This window comes from Gordionus sp. m RMFG-2023, chromosome 3 (assembly GCF_954871325.1).
Source record: "Gordionus sp. m RMFG-2023 chromosome 3, tfGorSpeb1-WG-v2, whole genome shotgun sequence".
Lineage (NCBI taxonomy): Eukaryota > Metazoa > Nematomorpha > Gordioida > Chordodea > Parachordodidae > Gordionus > Gordionus sp. m RMFG-2023.
The window spans coordinates 43,502,350-43,527,188 of NC_088777.1; the positions used below are offsets into that span (position 1 = coordinate 43,502,350).

The 24,839-nt window shown below is 28.7% G+C and overlaps 1 protein-coding gene across 1 annotated transcript; it reads right to left on the reverse strand.

Annotated features, from left to right (window-relative positions):
- Positions 1 to 3,413: 3,413 nt before the first annotated feature.
- Positions 3,414 to 12,257, reverse strand: LOC135927004 (40-kDa huntingtin-associated protein-like). Its single transcript, XM_065462938.1, has 10 exons — positions 12,098 to 12,257; positions 11,941 to 12,060; positions 11,733 to 11,898; positions 8,861 to 8,929; positions 4,387 to 4,449; positions 4,105 to 4,162; positions 4,005 to 4,058; positions 3,768 to 3,865; positions 3,593 to 3,709; positions 3,414 to 3,542 (listed from the first exon to the last, which is right to left on the reverse strand). The coding sequence occupies exons 1-10, from the start codon at positions 12,151 to 12,153 to the stop codon at positions 3,414 to 3,416; spliced, it is 930 nt and encodes a 309-aa protein (XP_065319010.1). The 5' UTR covers positions 12,154 to 12,257.
- Between the last annotated feature and the right edge of the window lie 12,582 nt (positions 12,258 to 24,839).

Below are 24,839 nucleotides of genomic sequence, written 5' to 3' on the forward strand. Positions count from 1 at the left end.
GAATAAATAATTCAGCCATATCCGAAAAACTCCATTGATCAGAGAAACAACCAGAGTCAATAAATTAATTGATCCCAACAAATCTACTCGCATTTTCAAAAAATGTCAAAATGTGACAAGAGATAAACGCAGTTTGCGACCAATTTTATTAGAAAATATCGCAGATCAAATCTTGTTATAGGACAAAAAGGACTTTATCTATCTCTATCTCAACAGAATGATGGGTTATAAATTTTATAAAGTGATTTTAATTTTTATATCGTATACTGTACTTTCTAGTTTAATGATAGACAAGAAAAAATCTATTGACATTTAAGCAAAAGGAGAAACGATACTATTTCGCAAAGAAATATAAAGATTAAACCTTTACCGAATGGTCCTAAGTTGTTTTTAGCAATGGGTTTAAGTTTGTATTGAGATTTTAGAGTATTCGCAAAGTGGTACGCAAGTTAAATAAAGAATTTCTCCTGATAAATTAAAAATGTTTGGGAAAATGAGGTATTTAAACACTGCCAGGCATCGATCGAGACAATACTAAAAGGCTCCAGTTCGTTATTAGAGCTAAAATTGCATCTCTAAATTTTGACCCACACTAGTATGTGTTATATCCATGAATCAAAATGATAATTTTATTTATACTATAATTCTTGGCATATTCAACCTTTTTTCGCTTCAAGTTTTTGTTCATTGGCGCAATTATTTGTATATTTAATATTGTAATGAAACCTGCCCTATTTTTGGTTATATATTATAAGTAGTGTTAAAAAACTCAATTTAACCAATTTAATATTAAGATTTTAGTAGTGTGGTTAAATAGTTGGTTTTACCCGACCATGATCTTTGTTAGAAAAAAATGAACCAAAACCACAATAATGGGTCGAACTGGTGGATCAAATTCATAGACCTGAGGAATGATCCGAAGACCTACTTTTTATATTTTATTGTGAATATTTTGCTCAATCATATTTTTAAGCATAGAGGACGAATATGTCAACATTAGCATAGAAATAATTATGCTTAATAATATTAGATTCCATTTTTAAAAAATTGTTCTCATATAATATAAAAATATTAATTTTTACTGTACACTAGCAAATCGAGTTGTGATAACCCAATTTAAAAAAATATAGGATTACTTCTCTTCTCCTTTCTTTCTTTAGTTCCATATTAATTAAATAATTAATATCGAATTCTAAATAATTATCTTCTAAGTTCGGGAAAAATTTATTAAAGGAATTTGTCGATTTTTAGAATTCATATATCATCAAAAAATGAGGGTAATATATGTTTATTTATTAATAATTTTCGGGTTCTGGCCTAAAGTCGTAAAAATTGAATAAGTCTTAAGCCGATTAGATGAGTTGGCTTGAGTTTAATTTTGAGCCGAAATGTATTTATTTGTTATTTTCTAATTTGATAATGGATATTACGACTAAAATTAATTGCATAATCTTAAGACGATATTTAAATCATCTTAATAAAAATTTGTTATGTTATCTTTTGAGTTTTGATATTCATTTTATTTATACAAGATTTTGAATTGAATCCGTTATTAATATTTATGAATAATTATATACAAAGTTATGGGATACTAATTTTGAAATGACATTATCAAAAAAGGTGGGGCAGACATTTTTCGAACTCCTTGATTTAAAAATTATTTTTTAAATCCAAATGCGGATTTCGGGAATAATTATATCTTTTGTTTAAGACTAATAATATAGAGATCTACAGAATGTCAATAATGATAAAATTTCAGCAAATATCGTACTTTTTAACACTAAAGAATTTTTTTTGGATATGATCTATAAAAAAACTTCTATCATTGTAAACGAAATAGAAAATTTAAAAAGTAATTTATTTATACATAAGGTAGGCTTAATTCTACATTCGAATTTCAAAAGTCTTAAGTTTTTAATAAACAAAGAAAAGGATATATATATAAAACAACCTTAAAAATGCGAAATGCTATAGAATTATGATATGCATAAGTCAATGTAAACTATCATTTATAACTTTTCTAATTCATCTTACACATATAAAAATCCGTATATTCTAAATGAAACATTTCGAGAATTTCTAGATGATTCTGATGAAACATCAACCTACCGATGAAAGTTGTGAGGATGAATTTAAAAGATTCATCGCTCATAAAACAAATAATAATGGCAATATTTTGAAGCAGGAAAATTCATTTACTTTTTTGAGAAACTATAGCTAGTAAAATTTTGTCAGCCCCGGCAAGTTTAACTTCTAGTGGAAGGTTATATTCTATAGCCAATCGCCTATTAGAGGAAAGGCGAACACAATTGAAAAAAAAACATGGACATTTCTTTTTCTAAATAAAAATTTTGACTTGTATTTTGTAATTATTTTGTGTTAATTAATATGGACTTAGAGAAATGAAAACTATGATAGAATAAATTCAAAAAATAGCAATAAAGTTTTGAAAAATTTTAAAAAACCGTGAATTTTTGGGCGTGATCAAAATACCCACTTTCGTGTAAAAAATTTTGAGTAGTAAGCATGAAAGGGCTTGATTGTCACGGTGAGTGGAGGGGGGAGGCGTGAATAAAAAATTAGGGCCGCGTCCATCTTTAATATATTTTGGAATTAGATTTTTTATCCTTGAGTCTAAAAATGAGCAGGCAAAATTTGCCATTTTCATCATATATTCATCGCATTTTAGATGCTGCCGTCTTTATTATATCATGATTTAATATATGTTCAATTTACGTGCATAAAATTTATAAATAGGATCCCTGGGCTGGGCTTGGGTTCGCTGGAAATTTTTGCAATAGGGCTTGGGCCTAAATTTTTAAATTCAAATTTAGCTTATTTTAAGGATATTTAATAGGACAAATATAACAAATTATTCTGATTTTATTAGTGTTATTTATCAAATTTCCTATAAACCTTGTATATATTTTTTTAAATCGAAAATTGGTATAATTTTACTTAACTTAACACAACGGCCTGGGCACGAAACAGCGAAAATCAGGGAATATTCCCAAAAATGGCCAACATTTTCGATATGACATAAAATAATTTTATGGGCTTGGGAAATTTTTTAAATATTATAGCGGGCTTGGGAATTTTTTTAAATATTAAAAACGAGCCGGGCCTGGGCTCAAAATTTTTTTTACGATGGGCCTGGGTCGGGCTTGGTACTAAAATCTAGGGCCAATGAAGGTCTCTAGTTTAAATAAGAATAAAATTTTATTATGTTTAAAAGGAGTTAGTCAGATATCCTTTTTTTTCTAAAATATCGACTTGCCCTGGAAATGATGATTATATATCACACTGTAAAATTGAATTATTACTAATTGAATTTCGTATAACATTTTTATTAACAATATTAGTAATATAAATAAATATATATAATTATTTTAAAAAAAAATTTATATACAAAATTATGTATTCTGGTGAAAACCAATATCTATAATTCGATCAGCCAATGTCTGTTGTTCAAGATCTAAGAAATTTGACAAGTCATTATGACTCATATTCAATGATTGCAAATCTTTTTCATCCCAAGCAATCTTTAAAATTTTAATTAATAAAATTTTAGTTTATAATATTGTTTTTATACCACGAATGATTTAAAAATTATGCTAAAAGTTTCAGGCATTTCATGACCAGAAAAGGCATTTTCAGAAGAATAGACATCTTCTAAGATAGAAATTTGTTTGGAGTTTTTTGTTGATGGCTTAAATTATAAATTTTGAAAGACAATTATATAAATAATAGTAAAGATAATGGTTTACCTGTATGATCATGAGCAATAAAATACGTGTTATGCAACACTGTTTTATCAAGAAATTAATGTGAGATATTTTGCCAGGGTCATAATCCCTTATATAATCTATTTTTAAAACAAATAATATTAAGAATTTAAACAGGGCTTCAATCTGAATTCAGTCCATCGGGGTTTTTTTTAAAACCATAACTGAACCCATGATGACCAGCCATTAATCGAACTAATTAGATATATATTAAATTACCTTCGCAAAATTCAATCAAGTCATCAATAACTGTGAATGCGTTGCCGTACTCGTCTATAAAAATATAAAAATTTAAACCGAAAAATGAAAAAATATAAACATTCTTTAAGTTTACAGCTTGTCATACATTGTAACGATAGTATAAACAAGTAAGGTATCTATATGTATTAAAAAAATATGAGACATATATACAATTCAATTTAAATATTAAGTAGGCGTCCAAAATCAAATTTATATTTCTTTAAAAAAAATTGATTATTGAAATTTACGAAATTGAGCTTGGACGCATAATGTTTAAATGCGAGAGAGAATCATTAATTTTTTGTTGAAAATTTTCTTAACTTTGGACGCAACCTAAGAGTGCATAATTAATAATGTATACGTTAGCTAGATATTCGGCGGCTTTTAGATAATAGATCCAAGATTCCGAGTATTTACCAAAACGCTATTTAAAAATTATAAAAAAGATTATATATATTTTTTAAACACAATAATTTTGGAAAATATTTTCTTCGATGATAATTGTCATAGATTTAGATTATATTAAATTTTATCTAATATGGTATGGCAATTAAATATTTTATAAATACCGAATATCAATATTATGGCAATTAATTTATTCGCGGAAAGAGGGACGTGAGATCTAGTGCTGTAAAGTAACGTCAAAAAAGTTTTACGTTTTTGAAGAAATGGAAGGTCATTCGTTACTTTTTCTAAAGGTAACGAGTAACGGTCAGGGACCCGAACCGTTTTTATAAAGGTTCAGTTTGGTATAGTTGAGTATGTGAAAGGTTTTAATGGTTATGGTCCTTAAGAAAAAATTTATAAAGGTTCAATTCGGTTCAGCCAATTGTAAAGGTTTATAATGGTCCATTACGGTTAAAAATTGTTTTTTATTGAAGCAACACCATCGTCTAATTTATTTTTATTATAAACATCTATGAATTATATATAAAAAAAATAGATTCAAAATAACTAATCTTTTAATATATTAACGCATAAGTAATATATTTTCTAATATAAATGGATTCATATTTGTTCGTTGTGACGATAACTCAAATTTTAGCCCCGAAAAGGCACTTTCTACAGAAACTTGTGTTGCGGAACCGCCAGTACTATAAGAGCAAGTTTATATAATTCTGGATATATAAATTTTTCAATTCCTAAAATATAAAATCTGAACCGGTTTGAACTTTTTTATAAGGGTTCTTTTTACTCCTTCAAAAAAAATTATTATATCGGTTCGGTTATGGTTCAGATATTTATAAAGGTTTATAATGGTTTAACGGTTCGTTACGGTTCACTCCGGGTCCCTGGTAACGGTAACGCGTTGCCTTTTATGAGTAACGGTAAGGTAAAACTTTACTTCAAATTTTTCTTATAAAATATAGAAGAAACATATTTTATTGTATTACAAAATTATTTTTATTTATTTTTAAATTTTATAAATAATTTATGCCGAGTTTTTATTCACATCACCACCAAATTCCTTCATTTTAATTTAAAATTTTTATTCAAGATTGGTAATCTAATTGATATTATAATTTGTTTTATAAAGAATATTATATCAATTGCACATCTTCCGATGAAGATGAGTAAAGTCTGCCTTGGCTCCAATATAAAACCCTTTTCACATTAAAGATAACGAAGGGTACTAAGTTTACAAAGTGTAAATTGTGTCTTAATTCAAATATTTTAACCTCAAGTGTGGAATAAACATGGGCATTTGATTAAACTGGTTATAACAAGATGGAACTCGTTCTATAACTCCATGAATTTAATATAGTCTTATTAAGGAAAATAGCCATAAATTTGACGAATTTTGTTATAAATCAAAACTACTGAGATTATGACAAGGTCCATAGATGAATATTGTATGGCGATATATATGATTTTATAGGTTATGGAACCTGTTGGCTCTTTTGATTTTAAAGGAAAAAAAATGCATTTGGGAAATCTCAACAATAACTATTATAATATTTAACAAATGGCTTTAAATAATTTCATTTTGTAAGCCACTTATTAATGCAATTTTGCAAGACAAAGATAAAAGGATAAATGGTAACAGTTGAAGTATTGTTCATAATTTATATTTTGATAATATTCTATTTCAATTGAATATATATTATCAGCAATAATTCATAAAACTAAATGTCAGCGAAGGAATGTAGCTTGAACTTATTTACTATTTGGGAAAGGATCTTGACAAAGAAAAGGCAGACTTTATTCCTTTAACATGTACAGATTATTTTCTAATAAAGATTTTTAAAAATTGGATGAGTATCTAATGAAGATTCTTTTGACGATGAGCTAAGCTTTTTTCAAAATAGAGATTATTCTTTAATTTTTAATTAATTCCCCCAATTAAAATTTTTATTTATCCAATATAATACAACCCTCCCACCCTCTGTGCCAGTTGAACGTGTATTTTATCACAGCAAAAGCTGTGTTGAGCACTTAGCACTCTTGTTTATCTGATCAAAATTTTAAAAATCAATTGTTAAAAATTATTATAAACATATTTTAGCTTTATTTTATTCACAAATTATATTAAAAAAATTATTCTTTTGTATACCCATTATTTTTAGGAATAGAAGATAGTAACGCGCGTTCCTTTTATAAAAGGTAACGAATAACGGTAAGTCGTTTCTTTTTTGAAGTAACGTTTACAGCAATAATGAAATCCCATTCCTTTGTGTTCAGAATTTAATAGAAATATTTTGTTCACTATATAGATGTTTAGATTTTAAAATAAAAAAATTTTCGGCCGAGCCCGTAATATTTTTTACATGGGTTGTTGCCGGGCTAAACTTCAATTTTTTTAATCCCGACCCGTAAAATATTACGCGGGTCGGGCTTCGAAACGCGTAGACATCTGTACTATTTAGGGCTGTGATCCACATATTTTTCACCGATCCGACACCGATAATTATATATTTTTTTTGCATTTAATCTTATTATAATATTTATTTTTTTCTACTATTAAAATCCAATTTTTTTTAAAAAAACAACATATATCATAAATATAATAGATTCAAAAAAAATATGTGTATTAATTAGATTTTACTTGTATGAATATCAAAAATTATAATATTTAAGATTCTTTTTAAAAAATAAAATATTGAGATCCTCTAGATTTTCTTGTAATAAAATTCTAAGATGAGGGAGGACTATATCGTAAAAATTCTCATAAATTTGGTAAAAAAAATTTCCACAACTCAGATGCCATCTTAAGAAAATTTATAATAAAAAAAATGAAATATCCTTTCTTATAAATAATAAAATGGTTATTATTTGTAAAAAAGGTTAAAAACTGTTTCCATCATTATAAAAATAATTTTTTTTGAAATATTAAAACAGAGTTGTTAACGCTCCTTTCCCGCTCCCGCTACTACTTCAAGTAATGGAGCGCCACTCCATAACCGCTCCTTTGATTGAGAAACAAAATCATATTTTTTATCAAAAGGTTTTATTTATATTAAATGATAAAAAACATCCATGCTTCTCCCCTATGTATGACCTGTTTTGCAATACTAAATAAGCGCTCCACAGGAGCACTAGAGGGATGCGGGGTATTGTTTTTATAAAGATATTTTTTAATTCAGTTATAAAAAAGGAGGTTGAACAAGTAATGAGAAAATTAAAATAAATATTAAAATTTTAAAAAAGCATCATATCTAACAACCCAGGTTCAACAATAATGAATTGCCCAACAATAATTATAACCATTTTAAAAAATATTATTCAAAAATAAAAAAAAATATAGTTATCATTTTGTATTTAAAAGAAAGGTTTTTTACTTTTAAATGCTTTTTTAGATTAAAGCTGCTCGCTTTTGAAAATGAAATACTTTTCTTAACCACAAAAGGCATTTTGCCCTTAAATTTGTTTGATCATTTGGATCAACATCTTTTAGAAGTTTAAAATATTTTTTTTCTATGATCTCTAAATCCATAATATCTAAAACTATTTTTTATTATATATCTATGAAATGAATATTAATGACTTACAAAATTTTCCAAAAAATTTTAAATAGAAAAATGAAAAACTTGATGTTTAATATTTTAAATGATTAGATGAAAAACCAATATAAAACTCGGCTCAACATTTATTAATGGATAAATTTAAATAAAATAAAATTTCATTTTTATTGAATTTTAATTAACAAACATTATTAATATTTAAAAAATAAATTAGTTTATACAGCCCTAAAAGGAACTAACTCCCGCTCCCGCTACTCAATTTTTAAAAGGAGGCGCTCCAGGTGTATTTGGAAAAATGTAGCGGCGCTCCAGGAGCGCCGCTCTTTAACAACTCTGTATTATAATAATCATAAAATAACAAAAAACTATAAAGAGATAGAATCGGATAAGTTTTATAAAATTGATGGTTTTATCCAATGACATATAATAATACCTAGACTGATGATTCATTCATTAAAATGCATTTTTAAGCGTCGTTAAAAGCAAATCAGCTAGACCCGCCATTTTGGTAACCTTTATAATAATTATTTCCATGTTAAAAACTACTATTAAATTGATGACTTGTTTCCTTATTATCCTGATGATCAGGCAATTCTTTAATAAAGTTTGCATCAGATATAGGAATAAATTAGGCTCTCGTTTAAAATTTTAATATTAATTACGATAACCAAGATGGCGTCCCTAGCTGATTTGTATTGATGTACACTTTTTTTAATGAATAAATCGTCAGTCTAGGTATTATATGTCATTGGTTCTATCCGATATTTTTCAACAACGTAAACATCAGCTCCGTTCCGATCTTTAATAGGCACAGCCCTAGTACTATTGTAAATATATTTCGAAATTTATATATTATCTTTTTTAAAAAAATACCATTAATATATCTCCAATTTCTAAACAAACATTGCCAGCAGTCACAAAATTCTTTTGATCTACCAAAATCTATTAATAATTGATTTATCTAATTAATAATAGAACAATTAAAATATATCTTTTTTTGTAAAAAAGCTTGATGTGGTATTAAATAAAAATATTTTTAATAAATCATTAATAAGTCTTTCGCTATTTTGTCGTAATGATAAATTATAGAAACAAATTGGCGAAAAATAAAAATTCCAAACGTGAATAAATATAAATATGTCAATATTAATGATCTGATATATTAGTGTATATTGTTTTTTCTATCATATTTTTTTCGAAATATCGCTTAAAATATTTACCGACCAATTTATCATATTTGATGGTATATGTATTTAAATACGATATGCGCAATAGTGGGAGTTTTAGTTAATCTTTATTTTTTTTTTAAATTTAAACTATTTCTTATTATGCATCATATTATCTAATCTTCATCATTGCTTATTAACTATTACTGATTCCTAATACAATGTTTTATGAAAAATAACGCAGGAACAAATTTTAATAAAATAGAAATTAAGTTTCTCAAAGCAAGCAAAAATTTTAAACGCCAAAACAGGAAAAAATTTAAATGCCGCGGCTTAATCTTAGGAGGTACATGCTTGCTGGAATTTTTCCAGTTTCTTTTTAGGTTGAGTTTCTTTAGGTTTAAACATCGAGGCTGAAGTGCTAATTATCAGCCAAAATCGGTTTATCGCTATGCAATCGGGTTATAAATGAAATGAATAGAATTTATATATTTCTTATATAGTATTACTATTATGCTATTTTTAAATAGTTTATATGAAATTTTTAATTACTTTAATTTTACTTTTTAAAATAAATATCGCCATGTCGTTAGACTTATTACTAAAGAGCCGGTTATCGAGCTTCAACTAAACATCTTATAAGTAAAAAAATTTTCAAAAACGGAAAAAACTAAACATAAAAAACGAACATAAACAAATAAACGAGAAAAAAACAATGCTTCCAAACATTTAAAACTAGCCAAATGGGGTGGCTAAACAGCAATAAGTATCAAAAATAAGTTAAACTAGGAAACAACCTAAATGTTTAAGAAAATATGGTTTAAAATACATCTTTAGATTTGGTTATATTTTGAAAATAATTTATTAGCTTCATGCTACATTTGATTATGCTGATTTTACAGCTCCATCTCGAAGCACAAGGAGCCTTAATTGATTATCTCTTAAATCTAAGATTTATGATGGACTATTGATGAGAAAAGGAAATAAATAGCTTGTAAAGGTTGAAAAAGGACTTTAAGGGATAGCTGCACATATTCATTAGCATAAGAATGAGTTCATTTTTGTGCATAATGTATATCAAATATGAAGGGATCTCAGAATCTATTATTTCCTTACCATCAACCTAATGTGCCATCATATGTGATATGCATATTTTCAAGTAACATAATAATACTTTATATTATAAGTCTGCAGCCTTGCCTGGCCTGCTTTGACCTGTTAAGAATTTTTGCACAAGTTGCCCAAACCATTATAATTTTTAAAATATTTTCCCAGCCTGGCTCAAAATATTCTTAAAAAAAGTCAGAACCCCCATGCTCTATTAAAGTTTTACAAAAAGCACACCCAGCAGTTTAATTTTTTGAATGCATTTTCCAAATATCTATAACAAATTTTTCCCCAATGTTAATTAAGGCACTAATCTCTTCTATGGCTATCATTTTTTCAACAATTCTATAAATCGATTGTGTTTATATCTGTATTAGAGGTCTACAATAAGTGGGTTTTAGCCAACAAGCTTGCTCACTTGTTTTTAATTTTTTTTAACCAGCCTGCCCATACATTTATGGTTTTTTTGTAAAATTCATCCACCCACCCAATGTTCAAAAATAATTTGAATGGCTAGTTTGGCTCTTCATTTATTTAATTTAATGTACTTTTAATAAAACTGATAAAATATGCATTATGAAAAAAAAAATGATTTTAAATAGATAGAAGTCTGTCCTGCTCATGTTAACTGAAAAATGTTTAAAATATAAATGACCATTGTCTTAGAAAAATTTCTTAACCAACCCATCACCTACCTAATGTTTAAAATATTTTAAAAAGTCCACATGGAGAATGGATGGGCTAAAAATTACGCAATGCAGATCTCTAATCTGCATTAAGGATGAAATTGGAGCATATCAAGAAATCAATTATACTTAATATTTATATTTTATATTGTGCATTTGTAATTAAATTATCAAAAGAATTTATGTTATTTATAGATTTAGTATTATAGTTAGACAGCTCTTAAAATACAAAGAAAGCATATTGCAAAAATTGACTGAAATAACACGATTTTCCGAAGACCTTTATAAAATGGATAAAACTTGGCATGAAGAAATAGGTTATATTTTTATATAAATCAACATTTTATTGCTCTAGCTCAAAAATATTCTGATTCATGGACCTTCAAAGTTTAATGAGGGCCTTTTCCTTTTTTAACAAATTTCACAAAATTTTTTGGTCTAAAGTATTATATGTCATTTTGTAGCCCTCAAAATTTTCTTAAGAAAATGTAAAAATTATTTTAAAAATATCTTCAGTGTTATAATATTTCTGAAAACAAAAAAATATTACTTTGAGAAGGGCCCTATTTAAAACAATGAACATGAAATGAGTTTATTACTAATATATTTAAATTTTATTTAGTTTTTTATAATTTAAGGGTTGAAAAAATTCTGAATGCCCAAATTGAATTTTTTGTGGGTGTCTGAGCTGAGCATCACCAAGCTCAGTTACATCATTGCATTTATATTATATAGAACAATAATATAAAACAAAGTTAAATCAAGTAATAAACCAAAAAAACTTACTTTTATGGCATGCGAATATGAGTTAATGGATGATGCAATGATCTCATCTTGGTTCAATATTTTTCCCCCATCAACTTGATGCTCTAATTCTTTAATATATTGGCGACCAGACATTATCAATGATTGAACTTCATTACTTGGGACATTACCCATTAAATTTTCACATCTAATCAATTTATCTAATATGCTATATATAATAAAGTATTGCCTTGCTTTTGCTAAATAGGTGTAAGCAGAATAATCATATATTTTTTCCTCATCCAATTTTTTTGCCAATTGTTCAAATTCATGGGATGCTTCTAGAATTTTAGGCTTTTTTAAAAATCTCCTATTAAATATAAGATAAGATTGATAAATAATTATACTTTTTAATTTTATTCTGAATTAGTTGATATTCTTTATAAAAATCAGAATCCTGCATGATAATATTTCTTCATGAATTAATTTAACTCTTTAAAATCCATGGTTCGGTTGTCTGTGGGGTTGGGAATATATCCAGCTGATATTTAGAATAATTTAGTATTACACAAAAAAGATAATGATATTAAGATAGGTTTACTACGACAGCTATCAATTAACATGAAACAATGTCATTACAATAATATTTAAATATCGGTCAATTACAATGTAGTCTACTCGCAATTAGAGGACGGGCGTAAAAAAACTTAAAAACTTTCTTTACCAAAAATAAGAACTGGAACAAAAATGTTAAGACAACTTATAATCGGGGGATGGGGGTTGTTAAAAGGTGCTATTTGTAAAAAAGCGAATAGTTTTATATTACATATCATTTATGGGGGCTTTAACCACAATGCCTCCTGGAGGAGCACAACCTCAAATGGCTGTTTATTAATAATTCATTAAAACAACTTTATTCTCAAGCACGGTTAACTAGTATAGAATATTTTTGTCGTGCATGTTGTCCTCTATTTTGTCTAACACTGTTCGTCAATATAGTTGCCGAGTATTTATCATTTTTAAATATGGTTTATCCCAAGTCAATTAAGGGACAATTACTAATAGGAAATCAAATCCAAACCACCCGGTTTGAAACATGAAAGCCCGACATGCGGACTAGGTTGAAGCAAATCTTCAGACCGGGCTGGACAAATTGCTCAAAATATTTTTAGAGAGCGGGCTGAGCCGATGTTTTGAAAACTTCAGGTGATATTAAGCCATTTATGTCCATTTACTGTATATAAATTTATTACGGGCCGAGCAGGGCTATATAACTTGAAAATATTTTTTGCTGGCGGGCTGAGCTGAGTAGAAATAATCACGAGCCGGTGAGGACCAAAAATTCGATTGAAATTCCCATGGGTCTAAATATTTAGGGTTTCAATGGTAGTGTATTTAATAGGTTAGAGAGTGAAATACTTTTCTAGAGGAGGGGATAAAGTCATCAGTGGCTGAGAAGGGAGGTGCAGAAGCCAGGGAAGTGCAGTATCACAAAATCGAATATATTTTCCCATTCTGATATGAATTCGCTTTCGAAATCTTAAAGTGGCGCAGAACTATTACTCATACCAAAATTTAATATAATATGAAAGAGCTATCACTAAGAATTTTATTTTAAAAACATAATATAAAAGAGAATTAAATATAATAATGAGACAAACTATCCATATATTAAGCAATAACATAAAAAATTCGAATCTTGCAATATTATACAAAATTAACGATACAATAGAAACTATATCTATAAACTACTAGACACTTCGTTTGTTCCTGTCTAGAGATTACGATTGTTGTGGGACTATTAATGGGGTTCAAGAAACCTCTGCGAAAAAAACTAAAATATTTCCTTTCTTTTGATAAAAAGAACTTTCGACCTGGTCTATAAACTCAAGCATGGTAAAATTTTAATATTTTGAGAACATTTTTTCTTTTTAGCTTTCATCTTTTCTGGTGGTAAGCTCCTTCACTTATCTATTATAATATTAATCTTGCTATCTATTTTTATCTTTGTATTTCTGATCGATTTCATTTGTATCGATCACCGGTGTATCATTTTTGAGGCCAAAGTATCTTGAACTCCCACCGGTGTATGAAATCAGTATCGACCAGATATCCTACCTGAGTATTCCCAACACGGAGTTATCAAATCGACAGATATCCCAATCCTGATCTCCTAATATTTGTATTTCTGATCGATTTCATTTGTATCGATCACCGGTGTATCACGAGGCCAAAGTATCTTGATCTCCCCCACCGGGGCATCAAATTAATATCGACCAGATATCCCACCTGAGTATTCCTCACACTGAATTATCAAATCGACAGATATCCCAATCCTGATCTCTCCCACTGGTATTAATATCGATGAATATCCCACCGGAGTATCGTTATCAAGTCCATTGTAACTTGGTAGACAGACATTGAGCTTGAACGGCCCCCGAGGTCACCATCATCCCATCATCCTAGCGCTGGCCAAGAAATCGTTATCATCTGACCTACGAGTTCAGCTAGCCTTCTTTTTTGGTTAACATAAGGACCGATATATATACAACCATTGGCGTACGCAGCGGGGGGAAAGGGGGGGCAGGGGGACAAATCCCCCCCCCCCTCCTTTCCTCCAAGGCCAAAAAATGCAGATGCCGGATATATTTTTCAAAAATATTATTGTTTATATTAATTTATATTTGTTAATATTTATTCGTATCTCATATTAAATATATATTTAATTACATTATCACATTTATCTACTAAGTTATTTTTTCAATTAATTTCGATTTCAAGTTTTCCGGCGTAATATTTACTTATTTTTTAAATTTTTAGTGGCGTAATATTTAGCTACCATTTTCAAATTTCTAGTCAAATAATAATTATTTCTGAAACATCTTGTCCCACAGGGAAAAAGAAATTGCAACCTTGTCCAAGATAGAGTCTCTGCCATCAAGCAGTAACAGCTTTTAAGGAGTTAGAAGAGCCAATTATTTGCTATTACTGAAATATCACAATGGCCTGAAAGAAATATTTCCTCAGAAGCAAGAAAATTATTGGATTCAATTCTTATTCCATATTTTATTTCTCATTATTTTATTATACAACTATTTTATACTTTTCAAAAACATGACATTGACTTGATTAAGAAGATGAGAATAGCGGAGAGCATTTTATCAGAACTCAAGGAAATTAGGGCTAATGTTGATGAAGAATTTCATATTTTATATTTTATTGTTGAGTCAAGAATAGAGCTATACGTGTTTAATATTTGTCTCCCTCGACTTGTAACAAGGCAAGCTCATCGTTAAAACATTAATATAGGATCAGTAGAAGAGTATATCTTAAATACAGATACATTTATAACCCAAATAAATCAATTTTTAATTCATCACAGCACTTATTAATCTGCAAATATTACTTCCACAAAAGCCTTCTCAACCTTTTTCAGATGGTGATAGAAAAAAAAAATTTGTTAGATTTTTATTATAAAGATGTTAAAGTATCTTATGATGCCTTGCTAGCTGAATAACTATGTTTATATGGTTAACTATGGTTGATATAGTCCCAATAAATGCTATGGATGCTCTCCATTATTTCAAATACATTTTAGATTAAATTCCCAATGTATTAAAAGGGTTTATAAACTCTTCCCATTAGCAAACTAATGAGAGAACATTCTCTTTTTAAGAATAATAACAAAGGCCTGCAGAAGTACCATTTGCAGGGCACGGCCCGGATTTTTTTTAAAGATTTTTTACGGCCCGGCCTGGGTGTTTTTTAAAAAATTTTCAGGCCCGGGCAGGCTTTTTTAAAAAAATTTCTTAGGCCCGATTCGGCTTTTTTTAATAAAAGTTCAGGCCCGGCCCGGCTTTTTTAAAAATAAAATTTTCAGGCCCGGCTCGGGTTTTTTAAAAATAAATTATATTTATTTTTGATTTTTATAGCTAATAATAACGATTTCAAATATAGGCTGTTTTAAAAAATACAGCCTGGATTGGGTGTTTTTTAAAAATAATTCAGGCCCGGCCCGGGTATATTTAAAAAAATTAAAATACTGTCCGGCCCGGGAGCCGGGCCTGCAGGTCTCTGAAAAACATACCAAGAAGTACAACATCTGAAAGTAGATTGAAAGGTTTGGATCTTTTGAATATTCATAGGCATTTGACGACAAGCAAGGATGAGATAATTGAAAAATTAGCTCAATCACAACGAAGATTGGATTTTACATTGTAAATATATAACATACAAAATGCAATTATTCCTAAATATATTGTGGGCTCAAAAAATTCAAATTACTATTTTGGATTAATTAAGTGATTCTTTACATATCATTTTTTTATAATTCACATTAATTTAAAATTGTATATTAGAAATAGTTATTAGTCCGAATAAATTTATACTTGATATTTTTAAAAAACAATAATATTTCTTAAAAAATTTTATTATCCCCCCCCCAGACCAAATTCCTGCGTACTCGCCTGTATACAACCCACCAAAGAGGTTGCTCAAACCGAGTAGGTTCGGCCTATTAAAACTCCGTCCATCGTTTCTGTCATCAAAATTTTAGCTAAATAAAGTTTAAAATTCCTGAGCCCTCATTTGGATTCACAACCTTGTTTTAAAAACCTTGTTTTAAAAAAATAATTAAATTTAATAATATTCCACTTTTCTTTTTTTTTATATAAAAAAATCTTTATTAAAATATAATTTTATGAAATCATTTATAAATTTAGTAGACATATATATGGCGTAATCTAAATTATGCTTTGTTCATTTCCTTAGTGTCCATTTTAGTTTTAAAATTGATATCCATCAATTTTTCGTTGGTGTTTTCATAAAATGACATTTGACTTTTTAAATATTCATTTTTTTCGATCGTTTTAAATAGTTGTTCTTCAAATATTTCATGTTCCTTGAATAGAATTTTGATTTGAACTAGAAAGAATGCCATTAATCTTTCATTATCTCTGGAAGAACTCTCTTTAAATATTTTTTCCAAGAGCATCATCATTTTTTCTATAAATGACTTATTCTTACTTTTCTCTTTCGCAAATCCATATTTACTACATATCACATTATCTTTGATGTTGATATTAAAAAAATGATCCTCAATCTTCTCTAAATGATCAAACATCTCAGCTTCTTCTCGAAGGGCCTTATATAGATCATCCTTAGCTAATAAATGTTCTTTAGAAATTTTTTCAAAATTTTCAATGACAACGTCCATATGTTTTTTTAACTTTCTAACTATTTTTGATGCTTGCCACTCCGTTTCTCCGGCATTAAATTTAACGTGTGTTCCGGGGGGTCTAGGGTGGTGACGTCCATATACGCTACTAGGCATTTCTTCATCTTCTTCCAATGTTATAATATAAGATTTACGCCTAATATTCGAAGACATTTGCTATGATTTAATAAAAAAAAAAAATATTCTTTTTAATTAAGGATAATATAAGCATTTCATCAAAATTATGAGCTCATTTATTTAAATTATTACATAATACATATAGAAATTTCTCATATTTTTATCATTACGAAATGTTTTAGAAAAAACATGTTTATATGTTTTGAAATATAGTATTGTTACTATAATTTGAAGATCAAATTAGTCTAATAAAGAGTGTCTTTTAAGTATAAAAATGTATTAAAAAACTTGTGCTTTTTAGGAAATTTATTTATTTACCAAAGGGTATAAATTTAGGTAATTTCCATTTTGTTATTCGTGACATCTGATAGAAACAAGGATGCAATCGGAAACTGGACATATCATAGTTGAAAATGGTATATTACAGGGTTGGCAAGTCGGTCAATTGACCAGTCAAATTCAGTCAATTGACCGGTCAATTGACCGGAGGAGTATTTGACCTGTCAAATACGGTCAAATACTCTAAAAAATTTAAAGGAAAAATAAATTAAAAATATGTTTAAAAAAGGGAAAAAAGATGTAAATACATGTGATCACAATGTTTGCTTATTTTTCGGGTCCACAATATCAAGAGGAGAACTCACTAGTAGTGTAATTAATGAAGTATGTGATATAATTCAAGAATTAGCTATTTTACAAGGTAGTGATGACCAAAATATTTTAAGTGATATAATTAATTTCAGAAGCAAAAACAGCATGTTTAATATAGCAAAATATGTGGAAAGTAGTAATTTCCAGAAACAATCAATTCCGACCTCAAGTTAATAGATTAAACTTTGTCTACCCTGCCCATTAAGAGACTAACAATTCCTAGTTCTACTTCTTCTTTAGAAAATAATAGGTCGATTTGGGTTAATATTCTTATGAAAATAGAAATCGATTTAAGATCTAAGATATCAGGAAAATTGTTAAAAAAATATTAAAGAAAATGATAATATTGAATATGAATCAGAACAAGACTCTGATACAGATAGCTACACGTTAGTTATTGAATGAATTTAAAAAATTAATATTATAGATTCATTTTACTATTATATTCAAAATAAAGTTAATATTAACTTTAAAAAAATATATTTGAATTTGACCACATTTGACCGTATTTGACCATATTTGGCCGGTCAAATATCGGTCAATTGACCGAAACGTATTTGACTGGTCAAATGCACAACCCTGATATTAAATATAACAATGTGAAAGTCGTGATGGAATACAATATAAATACCATTTTAGTGATGCAAAATCGCTCCACTCAAACCAGCTCAGTCTTGAGGCTGAGCTGGTAAAATCTGCTCAACCTTAGAGCTCAAGCCGAAAACGCGAGCCGAAAAAATCAGCTGAAGCATAGGGCTAGCCAAAATATCTGACCCAACCTAAGAGCTCGAGCTGAAAAAATTTGTTTATTATCGCTCAAAATTGTAATAAATAACTTTACTTTTATATTAAATTTGACTTTGAAAAATAAAAATGGGCACAGTGTTGCTTTCATTTTAAATTTCTATAGATACCCGTTGACATCTTCAAATATTGACAATTTTAAGTTGAAAAGGATGAGATGAAATAAAATTACCATCCTCATATTACAGTTAAATGAGTGTCATTATTCAATAAAGGGGGTAAGCAAAGTAAGATTTTATAATTTAACACTAAGTTTTCTTTAACCTTAGTTTTAGCATACTACTCTAACATTATGTTATTATATTTATTTAAGCTGAGTTATTATTTATTTCTCAATATTATTTCAAATAAAATCAATATAGCCAATATTATCCTTCCATAATCTAGTTTTATTTTAATCGGGCATGGGCTTTTTATTTACGATAGATGAATATTATAATCATTTCTTATTTATAGGTTCTTATTTCTAGGTTATTATTTCTAGGTTTCTCACAATGCAAATTGAAAGTAAAATTAACATAGCCAATATAGCCCCTCCATAAATAAACTTTTATTTAATCGGGCATGGGCCTTTTGACCTCTCCTTTTACTTTCCCATGGGCGTTTAAGTAAGGGGCTTTGCCTCTTGCGCGCACAGTTAACTGCGGCCTGCCCAAAAAACATGGATGGTTTTCTCTTATTTAGTTAAATATTTCCCCTTTTTATCCCAGTTAGATGGGCTCTTATAAGAGAACCAAGCGTTGCTCTGTTATATATATATCTTTGATATATATATGACATCTTAGGGCTAGTGCGCTTAATATCACGTATCACGTAAATTAATTTTCGGGACAAATAAAATTTCGTTTGGGATCGGGCCGAGATTTATTAAGTTGCAATTTTGAGCGATAATACACAGATTTCGAGTTCAAGGAGGAGCTGATTTTTTCGGCTCCCGCTCCAAGGTTTAGCTGACTTTCTTCGCATTCAAGATTGAGCTAACTTTTTTGGATCGCTCTATAAGTTTAAGCCGATTTTTTGGCTTGAGCTCCAAGATTAAACCGATGTTTTCGGTTTGCGCTCGAAGGCTGAGCCTTTTTTTGGCTCACACTCCCAAGCTAAATAGATTTTTTCGGCTATAAACTCGACTAAGCTGTTTGGAGTTGGCTTGAGTGGAACGATTCTGCATGACTTTACTTTTCTATAAAGAAATAACTGCCCATGAAAATACGAATTTGATTATATACTTTCACCTGAATTACTTTAACACTCCCCCCTCCCGCATTGGTTATGATGATATAAAGCATCACATGGATCAAATGTCGTGTTTCCAAGTAAAGCTAAGAATCATCTTAAGCAGTGTTGTTAAATGGCTCAATTTGAGCCGATAAAAAAGACTAAAATAATATTTTAGCCAGAAATAATGCCCACTGCTCGAGACTCCTCTAATAGATTTCCAAACCTTTTGTGTCATCTATGAGCAAAATCTTCAAGCTTGCGTAATTATTTATGGATTAAATATGGAGTTGGCCGTTTTTCAAAATTGACTCAAATCGAGTCGTTTAAATAACACTAATTTGAGACGGTAAAATATAATTTTTTAGCTTTTTTAACTATAAAAGTGGGATTCGACCTAAATATTTGCACAAATGAAAAATATATTATTTATTTGTGTTGCAGGAACCGAACCTCTTTTATAATTAGTTAATTTTTGTTTAAAATTTTTCTTTTTTGATGATATATATATTTTTTTAATAAGGGTGCGAATAATAAGTACGATGCTCAAATAATTTAAAAAAATTTTAAATGTAAAAAAATGTTGTTCCTTTATGGGAACATCAGAAAATTAAAATATGCTAAATTGCAAGAAAAATGAATTAAATTTTGAAAATGTATATTATTTTCCCCCATCCAATGCAGCCTCTGAAACAATATATGGTCAAAACCCAATCAAAGATAAGAAACGACTACGCCATGAAAGAGTAAAAAAATTGATTTCAATCCGTTATAATCAACATTTATGTTATGAAATAATCTCAGAATCCAATAATAGGCACAAACAATGAAGAGATACATGTATCCTCTAGTGAATGTATTTCTGATTCTGGGGATGATTTTTTAAACCATTTTTTTTTATCTTACTATTTTAATAATATAAATTCATTTTTATTTGGCCGTGTTATATATATATTATTTTGACTGTTTAACTTCTTATTTTTTAAAATCATTTTTCGCGAATTTTGGGAATTTTCCAAAAACTCAAATTCCCTAGAATTTTATAATATTTAAAATATATAAAGTTACATATTTTTACACATAAATTACATTAAAAGTTTATTAAAAAGTAAGTGGGGAATGGTTAAAAAGGGTACTCTTCTCGGTTAAATTTAATTTGAACATTTATAATTAAGGCTCATAAATCAAAATGTTTTACGTCTATTTCGAGTTATGGTTTAATTAAATTTTTATTTAAATAAAAGAATAAGATTTAATTTATGAAAATTGGTGAGAAAAGAACATTTTTGGGGGTTTTCCCTTATTTAATCCGAGCCCTACCTATATGGTATGACTTAAGAAAAGAGAGAAAGAAAGAAAGAAAGAAAGAAAGAAAGAAAGAAAGAAAGAAAGAAAGAAAGAAAGAAAGAAAGAAAGAAAGAAAGAAAGAAAGAAAGAAAGAAAGAAAGAAAGAAAGAAAGAAAGAAAGAAAGAAAGAAAGAAAGAAAGAAAGAAAGAAAGAAAGAAAGAAAGAAAGAAAGAAAGAAAGCAAGGAACTGACACAACTGTAAAAAATATTTTACTTCGAATACTAAATATTATATATTAAGCTAACTAGTAATAAACTCGCCATGAATTCATTCTAAATACATTACATTGAATTTGAAACACATTTATTATTAATGTTGGTCATATATCAACGAGGTGTACGTATGCTAAATACGCTATTATACACAATTTATAATCATACATAGATAAAATAAGTTAGACTAGATTCTATGTAAGCTTCAATTAAATATTGATGAAGGTATTAATTTTATTTTTTTTTTGAATAAATTACGTAGGCAAACAACAAAAGTATCAAATAAAACAAATTATCCCTTAAATATTTTCCACGCCCATTTGCGATTAAAAAATAAATGTTGACTTTATATTATTATATACATTTTTTAAAAATATATTAATTTTATATTGGCGGAATCGAAAAGGTGTATGAGGTATTTTGAGTCGCGTCATTATTTAGATTTCCATAAGGAATACTATTTTGGTTCATATTAAATTCGTCGTATTGATTAGAAGGGTATTTGTTGGTGGGATACGAATTCCGAAAATTATTTTTTAAATTAAAAATGGAGAAGGGCGTCTGACCATCTGATTGCGAAATTGTTTCCGACAAAAATTGAGGTTCCTTAACCGTGCTATCAGGTAATTGCGAGCTATTATTGTCCTCAAAATTGAATTTTTTGTTCGACGGATTATCGTGTGTTAATAAACTGTTGTTTTGGTGATGATACAATTCATCATGATTTATACCCATATTGTGGGGATTGCGATTTAACCATCTACCTTCTTCTATCAAGATCAAATCCTCTATATTATATAATATAAAACAGCTTTATAAAAAGATGCTGATTTCTGTTTTATCAATATTTTTTAAAAAGTGGTTCAGGTTAGAGGTTTACAATGGGCAATTTTAACCAGAACTCTCACCCGCCCATTGTTTTAAAAATATTTTTAAAAATCTTTTCGGGCTAGAAATTTGTCTATTGCGGACCTCTAGTTCTGCCCCTTCTCTCCCAATGTAATAAAAGGGAAGTGGTTATGGCTCTGATTTCCAGTTCCAACTCTGATGAGCAATAAAAATTAAAAAGAATTAGTGGAAGACAAAATAAACATTCGAAAATGAATTATACCCAACATATGTATTTGTCTTTCGGTTTCTTGGGTGTTAAAATGGAATCCAATTTTATTTTCCCAAAAATTTAGACAAGGTGTTTCAGCCCCTGAAAAATATTTTTCAAGCCGTCCGCTAACCCTCCTAATTGTTTGAATTTTTTGGGCTAAAAAACACCGCTTATTTTAGACCTCTAGTTCTGTCACCAAAATTTAAAAAAGTGAAGTGGTTCAGGCTTTGCTTCCCGATTAAATAAACTCTCTAAAATAAATTAAACATTTTGAATGAATAAACAAACACTTTTGAACCACTTCCAGTTTCCTGGGCAATTTAAAATGGAGTCTAATTTTATGTTCCTAAAAATCTGGTATTCTAGTTTTAAATGGATATATTTTTTAAAAAAATAATAAAATTAAAAAGCATCTAACCTGAGCATCTCATAGCTCTCAGAATACCGGTCAAATCTTTTTTCCGCCATTTAAAGATCTCGTCGTTCATTTTGTTAATTTTCTTTTTATTCAACGCCCATAAACAGCCCTTTTTGCTGGTGTTGTGCTTGATCTCAATTTTTTCGAAACTTTTATTCAAAGAAAGATTATGACGAACCGAGTTCTAATATATAGAAGAAGAAGAATGAAAAAAAAAATTATAAATATTATTATCAGAGATCCTTAACCCCGCATTCACAGTTAGCGCGAACAGCGAAGTACACAGAAAATACATCACATTTTCTATCCTTCGCCGCGAGATCGCGTTTACTGTAAATGCAGAATAAGAGGTAGAAATTTTAGACCTGTTTTTTTAAAAAAAATTACTATTTTCAACCCACCATGAATATTTTTTTTAATATATTAGCCCAACTTTTAGTTTTCCTGGGCTGGTCTGGATAATCTTTTTTTAGATAAAAAGTATTTTATGGCCCGGTGTAATGTTGCAAAAGTATAATATATTTTTTTTAAAAAAAAAAACTTATACGAAACAAATAATAAATTATTCGTATTCCTTTCTTTTTAAGTGAATTGAATAATTCTTTATTTTGTATCGGTTTGGAATTCGATACCGCTACTATCGGTGTATCTCTTGAACATTTATCAATTTTTACGTTCTATTTTGTACCCATACCATACGCTTTTTTGAAAAAGAAATGACTGAAACCTATAAAAACATTCTTTTGTTGATAGGGCACTTTTGCCACGCTACACCGGCTCGGATTTTTAAAAATAATTTTTTTTTGCTGTACTTTCTAAAATTTAGATAGAAAATAGGAACAATAAATAAATATTTTTTTCAGAATTTTCCATCTCAATTAACTGATTTAATTTGTTTATTTTATTCTAAAAAGTGGACCCGCCCTGAATAAAATGTTTTCAAGTCTGCACCTGTTTTATATATATTTGCATCTTTAAACTAAAATAATTTCATTTTACTACCCGCTCCGGTCAAGATCGAGTTCAGGGTTGGGCCTGCTGGTCCTCTAATTATCCCCAATATATTTAAATATTAAAGAAATAAAAAATATGTATACTTTCCATCCATCTGGAGCAGTTTTGAAATAAGGGAAATTTTCGCTATAATATATCAAAAATAAAATAAAACGTAATTGATATGATATATTTACATAACAATTTATTTCACCTTACAGGTTTTTAATCTTTAAAAAGTAAGGTTATAAGGTCCAACTCAAGAAAATTGCCGTTACAACAGCTGATTTATTTAAATTTCTATGTCTATTTATAATCATATGACCTGTCAAATTTGGCAGATTATTAATAAAAAAAGGTTTAATTTTATTAACCAATCCAAACCCTAACCCATATCTCTCAAGCCTTAAAATAACCTTAACCTTGAATTCACAGTTCCCGGCGAAGAATACAAAAATATACTAAGCTACGAATAAATATAATTTTATTAAGGTAGTATTTAGTTTCAATTACCACATAAATTCATATATCTCGTTTACTGGAAGACACCCCGTTTTGCTATTTTTGAGAGCCAAGGCGATAAGACAACTATATGAGTACGGTGGCTTTGGGAAAAGAATATCCGCCTTTTTGTAAATAAAATTTCTGTGAATTTGTTTCATATCTTTGAACAAGTCAGATTTCACGGGGAACATGGGCTTAGAACCAACTTTTAAATTATTACTCAGGTTATACGACTTCGTTTTATTACTATTATTATTTGAGTTATCCTGAGAAGGGCACTTTAATTGAGGGGAGAAAGACGCGATTTGCATTATCGGCAGGGTTATTTGGAAATTATCCGAATAATTTAAAAGATTATAATGTTTGCAGGGGACACTATATTTTACGTTGCCATTACCATTCATTGGTTCCATTTTGACTATATTGGGAATGTCCGCAAAGAAATTTTTGTTCTCGTCTTGCATTTCTGGCATAATACTGTATAACGAATCCGGGTAAAGTTTATACGAAATTTTATTTTCTAGGTCATTCGAAATGGGCTTAAAATT

Coding starts and splice junctions, on each gene's coding strand:
- LOC135927004 (XM_065462938.1), bottom strand. CDS start 12,153: ATGCAGGATTCTGATTTTTATAAAGAATATCAACTAATTCAGAATAAA. Junction 12,061..12,097: donor ATTCAGAATAAAATTAAAAA/GTATAATTATTT, acceptor TATATTTAATAG/GAGATTTTTAAAAAAGCCTA. Junction 3,866..4,004: donor CTTGATTGAATTTTGCGAAG/GTAATTTAATAT, acceptor TTTTAAAAATAG/ATTATATAAGGGATTATGAC.